This window comes from Diuraphis noxia, unplaced genomic scaffold (assembly GCF_037042655.1).
Source record: "Diuraphis noxia isolate RWA-SAM2 unplaced genomic scaffold, SU_Dnox_SAM2 contig0002, whole genome shotgun sequence".
NCBI lineage: Eukaryota > Metazoa > Arthropoda > Insecta > Hemiptera > Aphididae > Diuraphis > Diuraphis noxia.
In genome coordinates, this window is record NW_028301712.1 from 54,342,221 (window position 1) to 54,355,191 (window position 12,971).

Below are 12,971 nucleotides of genomic sequence, written 5' to 3' on the forward strand. Positions count from 1 at the left end.
TGATATCATACAATTTTTTGAAACTATTAAAGTCGTACTATCATTTAGATATTATACTTTACATGATTAAAATAAATAGGTAGTTACTTTTAATTTCGACCTTAAGCTTTACAGAGAACCAAAAAATTATAAAAAAGATTGTAGCTGTATATTTAAATAATTTAATTCATTAATTAATACTATCAGTAGGTAGATAAAGATAAAAAAAATAAACGAGCTGAATTAAAAAAATTTTAGTTTTCTGAAAAAATTTCAGTGATCCATTCTGTATATATATTATTTTTTATTTATTTATTTATATATTTATTATTATAGAAGATAAAGCAAATCGTGTTATTAATGAAACGGGTTTTATAAAAATTGTATTGGAAAAAATAGGAAAAATACAAAATATATTTTAAAGTTGAATACTTCTTGATAGAATAATAAATTTCTTATCTAAACAAATCATATGCCAATCACCACCACGACAATTTAAAGTCGATTTTATATGTAACATGTCATATTATTACCTGTTTAAAATGTAGTCATGATGTATTATTCCAATTATTTTATATCAAAGATCATTTTATTTATCCAATGTTTAACCACTTTTGTAGTTAATATAATACACTTATACCTTTATCAAAAGTCTTATGACATTAAGGTAGATAAATCTAGCGTGTAAAAACTAAAAAGTAATAAGTGATATCGATTTTTAACCAATAAAAATGTAGAATCAAGTTTCATTTTTAAATAAAGATTTTCCAGTGTTTTATTATTTACGGGTAATATTAATATTATTTGTTTGAATAGTATTAAATTTAAATAGTTGTATCTTGTATTTGACCTTATACATATTAAATAGTATAATATTTTAAATAATTCAGAATATAAAGCCCCTAGATACCTACCAATAAGATAGAAATCTCAGACAATAATTGTATGAATTAATTTAGAATATTTCTAACTTGACAATTGTATTTGTTAGTTTAATGAACAGTAACTTGTAAAACTAAAACAACAGTAATGTTGTATTTGTTATTATTATTTCTTTTTCAAGTAAAAAAAAAATAGTATTATTTGAGGCCGGAAGAATATACATATGGACATAATTTTAGGACAATTTAGAGTTTGAGACTAGTTTGTTTTTCATTGCATTATTCCTTTTATACATTTGAGACAAAATATTTGTTTCTATAAATAAAATCGTACACAGAATAATAAGCTGGCTTAGTACTTCGCGTAACTTTTTCATTTGTAATACGTTATAAACTAACATGAAAAAATTTAACTTATAACAAAGGAGGAAAGCTCACTTGATGAGCGTTCTAAATTCCCAGTTTCTAAACGTATTTTAGTATAGTGAAATAAATTATGAATTTATAAACATATTCCATGTACATTAAATACCTAAACATAAATCAAAAATTATAACTATGTAATGGTAACTAACGACAGATACACTGGAGAAATAAGATGTTCTGAGTTGTGAAAATATGTTTAGAAACCAAAAACAAGTTTTTAAGTTTTTCATAAAAAATTCAAATGCATATAATAGATACTAAATACTGGGGTAATAATACAAATATAATCTTTAACTAAAATTTGAAACAAGATATATATTTTATTATGTAAGAAATAACAATACCACATTGCCACTTCAAAATAAACTATTATTTAATTATTAATTTTCAATGTCGATTCCAATATCATATTTAGTTGATATTTTTATACTATAAAAATATCAACCAAATAAATTTATAGTAGGTAACCATATTATTCATTTTTAAATATGTTTATCGTATATAACGGAGAATCTGATAATGTAATACGTAAAAAAGTTTTTAACACTTATCATTCATATCATGCTTAATAAAAAATCTGTTAAGCCTTAGCCATAAGACATTGAGTGCAAAAACTTTTATTTTGTGCTTTAAGTACCTATATATTTTAAATATAATAATTGAATTAGAATTGAAAAGTGGTCCAAATAAATAACTATTGATGAGTCAGATCACGTTTATTTAGAAAGTTTTTAACAGATCCACAAATATTTTCTAAGGTAGCGCTAGAAAAAAAATAATGGAACTAGATACTACATTTTATTAAAAACTCCGATTTGTGTTATAAAAGTTACAACAGTAAAATCATTAACTCGGTGGTAATAGCATTGATTTTTTTTACACAAAGTTGTTTACCTACACAGTACTAAACTAACAATCTTACTAAGTTAAAAATTGTTAGGTAAGTAAAATTATTTTTACCTTAACATAGAGTTTTATCTGTATCACACAAATAAAATCCCATAATTAAAAAAAAATTACGAGTGCTAAAAAATTATCTCAATTGCTTTTTATGTTGCACTTATATGCTAATTTTTAACCTTTTCCATATTAAATTAAAATTTATTATTACATACCTAGCAAATGTACAATATGTTATAATAATATGATACACACATATTATGTACGATGTAAATTATTTTTTAACGATTGAGAAAGTAATATTAATTAAAAATATTTGAAAATGATGTACGTTCAAAATACTTAAAATTAACTGTGTTCAAAAATTATAACATTTTACACTTGAATGAACTTGCAATAACATGTTAAGTGTGCAGGTGTAGGATATACAAATATGCTGGCCATATCATGCCTATTTATGGCGTCGAATCACGGATTTGTCCGAAAAATAACTAAAACCACTCGAGTGAGTATAAGAATATACTTACCTTCAACGTACCATTAAGTATACCTATGCGTACATATTTATACACGACCACTGAGTCACCACTGTAATAGTAATTTATTATAAAATAAAATATTACCAATAATAATAATTACGTAATTGCCTTTGTCGTCGTTAAGTATTTATAACTACCTAAGAGTTGTCTTGTTGGGGTGGTATGAGGGTGAATACCTAACCTCAAATGTATAAAGTCATAAATTTATAAATATATATAAATAAATTTATCGCTACGCTCAGAATCTAAAATCTATATATGTGAAGTAATTATATCCGTTATTATTTCAATATTTTTGTTGTGTGTATGGTTAAAATAAGTAACTATAGTATAGGAACCTACTCTAATGTTTGAGTAAAAACGTCAAACAATCGACTATAGTCTTGACAAAAGAAAAAAATGTTCGTGTACATAACATGCATGACACGAATGTCGAACAAGGGCCTTTGATAATGTTATCGGTCAACTTAAATAGGTTTGTGGTATGTATATTATTCAAATAGCGTAAAAACCAAAGAAAAAACGAATCAAATAAGCACATATTATGTGGATGGGAATGTTCAAAAGAATCGAGGTCGCCACGCTCGATTTGGGCTCGCTATTTGTAGTCTGCGGGGTCTCGGAATCCACAGGGACTCGAAAAAACGAAAAAAAAAATGGTATAAAATAAAATAATAGCGTCACAATAACATCGTGAAAATCGTTTCGTTTCGTGAGCCGAAAAACAACAATCCGTCATTCCTACACACGCGTGCCTTAGTAGAAAACTGTACGACACAATATTTACGGAAACTCAGGATCTCACGTTACGAAGCGGACACGGTGAAACCCGAAAGCGCAAATCAACCTTTTTTTTCGATGACTCAAAAGCGCAAAATGAATTTACGCTTTTGTACCTTGGTAGTGGGATAAAAGCGAAAAAGAAAATTGTTTTGTTTGATACAATATTTTACTGACCTAAAGCGTGATGCTCGACGCTTTCCATGTATGGGTACGCCAGTACGCGGCCTTATCCGTTCCACGACAGATTGCAGCAACGCATCGCGACGGTTATTGCATTTGTCTGTGTCTTATCGTTACACATTACGATGGCAGTTGATAATCATTTAAGATAATTATAGTCTATAATACACAATATAATATATAATAGTGTACCTATATAATATAAACTTACATATTAAATAGGATTTTTGATAACTATATAGCTTTGCGACTACACAGGTGCCTATATAGTCATATCTGACTTATATAACAATTATAATTATAATAATAATTATAATGCACAAATTAAATGTTGCCGGTTTCATCTCGGGCAAACCTGCAGGTATAGACAAATTACAAAATTGGGACTTAAAATTGAATACGACCAAAATGAATTAGAAATTTCACATCGGTTAAAGTATTTCTATGGATTGGCTTTTTACCGTGTTCTGAAATTTCTGAAGCATTTTATGAACTATTTTCTATTGCTCCGGACAAACAAAAGATATTAGCATTCTCAGATTATATTTTAGCGAATTTTATTGAAAATAACAGCAGATATCCACCACATCTCTGGGCTGAGCCACTCGAACGAGCCAAGGACTACCAATGGTCCAGAATCATATCACCGTCATTTGAAAGATCAATTTTATAACCCACACCCATCTATTTATAATTTTATTGAAGTGATTAAAGAACATCAAGCAGAAGTTTATTTAAAATTACAATCAAATGGTCAAAAATCTACGAATCGAAAATCTAAAGTCATCTCCAATACAAAAACTTGGACCTTGTATAAAGAAAAAAAAATGTCTATGTTGGAATACTTGAAAACAGTAGATTTCAAGTTTCAAATTTAAGGCGTTTAAATAAAAGCTCGTTGAATAAATCATTTACGAGTTTTCATCAAATAAAATTGCACACACAATATATATTGTATTGACCATATGGTCTACATAAAATAATTGCACCTAACAAATTTACTCGATATAATATATCATTTTTTTGTATTTTCATTTATACAAACAATTTTTACATATTTTTTATATTTTTTTAACGTTAAAAGTTTAAAATTTAAATATAAGCTTTTTTTATATATTTATTATAATTTACTTAGAGTACTACAAGACATTATTAATTACGCCTCTTTTAAGATAGTCCTAACCCTGTATAAAGTGAGAAGGAATTAGAGGCCGTATGTCATTTGTGCATCGTCTGCTTACCTGTACCAAATTATCGTACATCAAATGCGCATCAATATTCTTAACATTAGAAGATTATAACGAATTGTGTTAGGCACATGTTGTATAATATTATATAGATGATAAATAATTTAAGATTTTTAGAATAAAAAAATAATTTATATACATAAACATTTTTTTGTTCAAATGTTGACAAAATTCATCAAAAACTTGAAAATGTAAGTTACAAAATTACATTTTTACTTAGTATATTGTATATCACCTTATACATATTATGCAATATTCGAAAATTTAACATTACGTGAGTAAATTTAGGACCATAGTTAGAAAACAATTTGCACTTGGGGTACACATTTTTTTTTCATTTCTATTGTAGTATTGTTGAATAATTGTGATATGCAAAATTATGCAGGACCTTTTAAATCGTCAATATGCAAACGATGTATAATTCAAAATCGAACGATACGCAAATGTCTTACAAAAAAGGTTAAAATTAACAATAGTGATGCGCAAACGATAACCAGCGGAATTTGTGTTGTAAAAATATTGGAGCCGTTTAGGAATTAACCGGTTCGTTAGACCTTTTTTGATTGGAACCGTTTGGGAATTGACCTCTATGTAAAATGGGATGAGCCGTTTAGAGAAACAGGAGCCGAATGGGCTACCACCCCGAATATATCCTATATTTTTTTGCTCTTAATTTATACTTTATAGTGCAATACCGTTAACCGTATGAATAAGTTTGAAATGTAAATAACTTAAAATTTAACTAAATATTATGAAATTATCTCTGTAAATATAAAAGAATAATATGGCAAAGAGGTACCTAAGTAATGGCGAAAAGTTTCAGACTCCTAATATTGTTTATGAATTATAACTAAAATTGTTCGAGTATAAATCGTCATCGTACGTTTGAATAATATTATAAAGTGTGGCTTGGTGAGGCGCGGTCATACGCTCAATCTGCGGAAACGCACTGGTGTACGGTACGGCCGCAGTTGCTAGCTCCCGGATAGGTGACCACCCGGGATTTTTAGCAACATATCCTTGCCACACATACACAAACACGTGGTACAACCCTACCCACTTAAAAAAGAACCTACAAACTCAATACACAAAAAGAACCCCTACCATACCACCTCCACTCAATGGCCTATGTATAGCTAATGGCCTTAGTCGCCGGGCTTTAGATCAATAAAAAAAATAAAAATAAATATTATTAAGATAGGAACATTTTCATCCAATGACATGAAAATTTGAACTACAAACACTGAAAAAATTATTAACGCTTATTCATCTTAAACTTTTTTATTTTTATTCCAGTAACAAAAACTTATCAAAAATAACACTTTGAAATTTTATTTCATCGAAATTTGAACTATTTTTTTTATTTAGATTTAGTTGAAAACTTTTTCCATAATTTTCTTTCTACTTTTTCCCGATTATTTTATAAGGTGCTCGGGGTATTTTGACTTTTGACTCTTCAAATTATTGCCAAACCATTTAGTCACTACCTCATGGAACCGGAACTTGATTCGCCGGATGGACGGCTTTATAGCAAACAGTAAGAAAAAGCTAATCGTAAAAACCCGTTTTTAATAAATATTAAATAGGCACGTAAAAAGCAATGCACAGTTAAACTTTATGAGTTCGGAAAATATATATATTAATGTTAGCTGTAAGTATGTATAGAATGTTTTTTTTTATCGTAATCCAAACTCCATGTGATTTTCCATTTTTTTAAATTTTTTTATAATTCAAATATTATTACTCTTAAAAATGAAATAATTCATTATTATAATAAATATTATAGTGACTGGTTTGTGATAAAAAAAAAAATGATAATAACCCTCATAGATAGGTTCAATTTAATATACATTTTTTTTTTATTCATAGTAAAATAATATTCTAAATTAATCGAAATATGGGACTTAATTAATTTTTTTTCCAGTCATTTTATCTCAACTGGTATACCTCTATATATAATACTCGTATCATATTATCTATACATATCTAATAAGCGACATGTGTATATTCTTCGAAATCAAATAATTTTAAACTAAACTAAATATCACCCTTCACGATATCGTTTATAATGACATACATTGATTTTGCATATCAATGTCTTAATAATATATTGAACATCCTTACCTATTTAAATGGCTATTAAGACGCGATATTGTAATAACGACACAAATATTACATAGGTATGTACACTTACAGGACAATTTGTAAAAATTCCAATACAACATCTTAACTAAAAATTGAAACAATAACGTATTTACTTTTTATGCACTTTTTTATTTTTACTTAATGGCCTACGCGTGTTTAATTTAGAAAATATGTAAATAATTTTTCTTTTTTATTACTTTTCGTTTATAACGGATATCAGCTATAATAATAACATGTCTTAATTTGTCGTTATACCTAGTTGATCTATTTTTAAACGTTGTTTATGAAAAATATTTTATAGCTCTGTTTTTAGTGTAACTCACGACTCAAAGAAATGAGTTATTTGAGTGTAGTCGTTTTTTAAGAATTCATTATACAACGTTAATCTATAGTGTGTTGTATATAAATATATAATACGTGCCACGGTGATCTCTATACTCTTATATCATATGCTTCGGTTATAAATATAAATGGAACAAATTTTTAAATTATTTATATATAGATATTATGTTTGTAAAAATAATAACGATATATTTTTCATTGGATAAATATTCTGTACACGAATTAAATTATTCCAAGTAAATGGACAAACATCTTAAAGTGTAGGATGGTACTTACCCCACGGTATGATATCTCATATTATATTTTCCAAAAAATATATGTATATATTTTGGTTAACTTTGTTTTTATTTATTTATCTTTGATCTGAATCAATATAAAACAGCGGTTTCTTCTGAATTCTGAACGGAGAAATGTATCAATTTTACATTGATGTGTATTTTTTTTTTTTTTGTGAATAAGTAGGTCTACATGATAAGTATTCGAAATAATGCTTCGATTTTCATCTAAATAAGATACAAAAATATCTTTATTAGTTGGAAGTAAATCAAGTTTGTTAGTAAGTTTGGAGATAAAAATTAAAAGTTCCCTGTAGTTTTCAAAAGCGTTGGGAAACCGAAAAACAAAAAGTAAAGTTTGAAAACAGAAGTTCTTAAAAAATTACAGCAGACACATGAAATTTTCATTGAATGTTTATTATATTAACATTTTATAACATACAATTTTTAAAATATTTTAAATTATTTTAAACTATTTATAAACAGATGAAATTTCCAATTTTTAATTATTTTTTTTTATGCAACCAAAAAACTTGAAATGTAAACAAGATTCCTTACAATAACTTTGTCTTCTATTATTAAATTAAAATACCCACAGGAAAGTCAAATCAAATTTTTACGAGGGTTTAAAGTTTAATTTTTTTGATTGGATAATGGATATTAAGGAAATTTACTCGAATTCTCATTGAACGATTTTTTTACTATATATTATAATTAAAAAACGAATAATCGTAGGTGCATACAATTCACACAACACGTTTGTTCTAACTATTATTTCCTATATTTGATAAATTTTTTTAAATATTTTTGTCCACTTTGAGCTGTTAATGGGCAGTTATAAATTTATAATTTTCAATTTCTTAGTTTTTTTTCTATAAATGTACATAAAATGTTGTTAATTTGATCAAAAAACTTGAAAGTGTAATATAAATCTCTTTATATATTGTTGTTGATATATTGTTATAATAGCAGTGAGTATTTTTTTTCAGTAGCTAGTTAAAAAAAATTAAAATATATAGGCACAAATTTTATAAGTTAAAAATTTAACAAAAATGTATTAAATTAAAATTGTGTTGAATCAATTTTTGTTTGCAAAACATTGCATTCAAAGTTAATTCCACAGATAACAGTTATAATGATTTTCTGTTATTATTGTTTATGGTACTCAACTTTAATTGTACTATTTTAGTGTTCATCTCGCACATTCGATGTAATTCAAAATAATTGCACTCATATATTTAAATTATTAATCGTATGATAAATATTATTAACTGTCTTAACTGAATTAATATACATGGAATTAATAATTATTACCCTTTTTGTCAGATTTTTTATATACCTGAAGCCTGAAAACTATAAACTCCATTTACTAAACACACATTTACAGCAACAGAATTTCCCATAAAGAATTTAAGTTTAACATTGCATATTATTATTCTTTTGCATCAATTTTCCATTAAAACGGCTCTGAAACAATCATTTTAATAATTGATTTTTCGCACTCAAGTATGGTTTGGTATGGTTAATTATTATTATTTACAATTATGTGTTTTGCATTTAATTCAACCGCATTCGGCTATACTTAATATTTTTCCTTGACACATCATGCTACTCAGAACAGTGAGATACCACTGAAGATCGCCTGGAAAAAATCAAACGAATGTGTATCAAACTTGATAAATATACCGCGATATATATTACTATAGGGTGTCAACACTGTCAACAGTGTCAACCATGACAGAATCATTCTTTACTGTTAAACAAAAAATAATCAAACGTGAGGAACTGTTATTTTATTAGACTCCGTAAATATGGTAATGAATACGACGTAATAAATAATATAGTACTATGTTCCAACTGTTCCAACTTTCCAAGGTTCGCCTTTTAATTACTCCCACGCACTAATTTCTCGATTACTCACCGTGTCCACGTCAAAATCCTTCCCTCTGAGTTTGGTAAGTACTGCCCTTGACATAGGTAGTACCTATAGCATAATAACAATAACTTACACTTTGTTCATTTATTATTGGAGGTGAAAGAATGCGTCCTTTGAACTGATTGGTTCCTCTTGGAAATTATTTTCTCCTTGGACTGCTCTCCGTGAATAAGCCCTACTGTGCTCTATTCCACGAACATTGTCCCTTAAATAATATTTTTAGATGGATTGCTCGTATAACTAAATGGATGGATAATTGTCGTAAATGTCTCGATTGGGTCAAACGTGGTTCGTCAGCTAGTTTCGTATTATTCAAATACGTCAGAAAATCATTTTTTTTTTTATTCGATATCAGACACCACATTTCTGTGTAGTGGTCGTTGTGTAGGACACGACAATCATCGATACCACAATTATTATTATTTTAACGACGAAGCACGTGCGTTGCAATCTTTATAGACTTGTTGAAAAAGATAGGTATAGTGAATTAGTTATGTACTTGACTTGTTACTTTAGATTTTTTTTTTTTTTTAGCATTATAGACCATTTAGGCCCTTTGCTGCCAATATCAAATTCTTCCACTCTTCTCTATTATATGCATGCATTAGGTCTCCATGCCAATCTGGTCTTAACTCCTGGATATCTCTTTTGACTACATCTATCCAACGCTGTTTCGGTCTGCCGCGAGGTCTTTTCCTGTTCAAGTTGTTTACAAGTACCTTCTTGACAATTCTATTATCCGCTCTCCAAACGTGACCAGCCCACTCCAGTCTAGTGCCTTTTACAAATTGTACTATATTTCCTTTTCCATATAATTGTTGTATTTGTTCGTTTGACCTTTTCTCCCACAGTTGGGTATCAGGATTATATACGGGACCATAGATTTTTCTTAACACCTTTCCTTTCAAATATATTAAGTTTATTCTCATCTCCTGCTGTTGTAGCCCAAGTACAGCATGCATAAGTCACAACTGGTCTGAGGTACGTAGTATATAGCTTCTCTTTATTTTTCCTAGATAATAATTTTGACCTAAACAGATGTGACATAGCAAAGTAACATCCATTCCCAGCTTTTAAACGGAGTTTTATTTCATTATGCATACAGTTTCTATTATTTATGTTGACTCCGAGATATTTGAAATCATGTACTTGTTAAAATGATATCCCATCGACTTCCAAGTCTGCATCATCTTCATTATCTCGTGCTTCTCTTGTCATGAACATATATTTGGTCTTCTCCTGGTTTATAGACAACCCTATATGTTTTGCATACTTTCATTAGATTTGACATACTGTTTACGGTATCTTGCTTCGTATCGCCTAAAATTAACTTACTTTAGTTACTTTAGATTATAAAAAAAGAATATTTTATTCATACAAATTTAAATGATAAAATAATTAAATGCGCAGTCGTAAGTTTATTAGACCTTCGACTGATCTTCTAAATAATACTGGGTGATTGCTTTGCCCGCATTTATATGGGTTCTATCAATGACTTATGGTGTGTGGTATCGTTCATTTTAATATTACTTCCAGATGTTGTCAAATTGCATTATTATGTGAATAGGTAAAAACAACTTGTTGTTTTCGCCTTTTATCTGTGCAACTTAGTGTTATTTAGGCTTTGCAAGTACACCATGTTATGACTATTAATTCCTACATTATATATCTTATAAATTATACTAAATGTATAATTTATTATCTTTAAAACCTATAATATTAAAATTCATAAGATAACTATATTGAGTTTTGAGTTTACTACAACGATATGGGTGGATCCAACATTCGGGGAAAGTGATTTCAATCATCGCCACCTTCCATAGATGAAAATTATTTAACATTTACTCAATGGGGCACGGTATAAAAATATACTATACCAGCTATCTTACGTAAATGTAATAAATAATAATGTACTTGATTTACGTCCAGGTGGAGGCTGAGAGATGCAAATTTCTGACAGATTTAAAAGAAGCTCTTATAAAAACATTTCATTCAACATTTTCTTCGAAACGTAGTACGTTAGATACAACGCCTAATGTTGAGGAAAATATGTCAAAAGCAAATATTATGGGTCTATGAAACCTTTATTTTGATTTATTGAATTGGACGGACTCCCTGCAACAATCAGACAAGTCCATATTTTTAAATTGTTCATAACTATTTCAAAATTTGTTCCCGGCTATTTATCCCCACAAAAAATAATTAATGGGTTACGGGGTTTATGATAATTTAATAGAAATATTTATTCTACATAGAAAAGTAATGAAAATTGATTTCATTGAAGTACCTACTATACGAATTGCCAAATTTGCTGTAAAATAAAATTTTCATGAAATTTAAATGGACAGCCAGAGGTTAAAGTGGGAAAAAATTCCAGAGGGGACTAATGTTTCCAAAAAGTTTTAAGCGTTCCATATATAATTTTATGTATAATGTCTAATGTATAAAATCCTAATTTGTTAAAGGGGACGCTTTTTAACCGCCGTCAGAGGTAAGGGGACTGAGTCCTCCTGCGTCCCCCCCCCACTTTAACCCCTGTGGACAGCTAGTGCGGAGCTACAGAAATTGTCTTATTTTACTGTCAAAAAAGTTCACGCTGCCACTGTGCACAACAACTTATTATGAATAAAGTACACTGTTAAAAGTCGTCCAGTTATAAGTATTAAAGTAATAGTTACGCGTATCAAAACTTGTAAAATATTCAAAGTTCAACTTTGCAAGATAAATATGCATATCTAATGTATGTATTCAGCCATATAGTTTTATAATATATTAATATGTTTAACTTCCAAGATGAAAAAACTACATTATAACTTTTTTTTAAAGCTGTTTTCTAATTTGATAACTAAAATCGTAATTTACAGTTATTATTTTCAAATATGGGTAGGTATAGATACTTTATAAATATATATATATAATAAATATTAGAAATGCCTAAGTTAGTATTTATTTTATCAAAGTAAATGTAAAAATGTTTTTCGATATTATTTTTAGTAATAGTTATGTAATAATATAATAGGTACTATAAGTTTGAGGATTTTAAACATAAGTACCTATCTACCAAGATATATACGCAATTACCTACATATGTTCATGTTTTTTCTTACAAGCTCAAGTTTTTGATTAGTAAGAATGAGTTAAAATGTATTGCTATGTTTGCAGCGTTAATTTTGAATAATTTTGAATTTAATCCTTACACTAAATACAGTTCAACACATCTGCCATACCTCACACACACACAATAAACTTTGTTTTTTACTATTTTGTCTAGGTACAATATGATAGAATAACCAAAAAATATTAAAAGTTCAATGCTAAAAAAACGAATGATTATAGTT

General features: G+C 28.1%; 1 protein-coding gene across 1 annotated transcript; it reads right to left on the bottom strand.

Annotated features, from left to right (window-relative positions):
- Nucleotides 1–10,169: 10,169 nt before the first annotated feature.
- Nucleotides 10,170–10,595, bottom strand: LOC149058680 (uncharacterized). The gene has a single exon (XM_089218438.1). The coding sequence runs from the start codon at nt 10,593–10,595 to the stop codon at nt 10,170–10,172; it is 426 nt and encodes a 141-aa protein (XP_089074564.1).
- Between the last annotated feature and the right edge of the window lie 2,376 nt (nt 10,596–12,971).

Coding starts and splice junctions, on each gene's coding strand:
- LOC149058680 (XM_089218438.1), bottom strand. CDS start 10,595: ATGCATGCTGTACTTGGGCTACAACAGCAGGAGATGAGAATAAACTTA.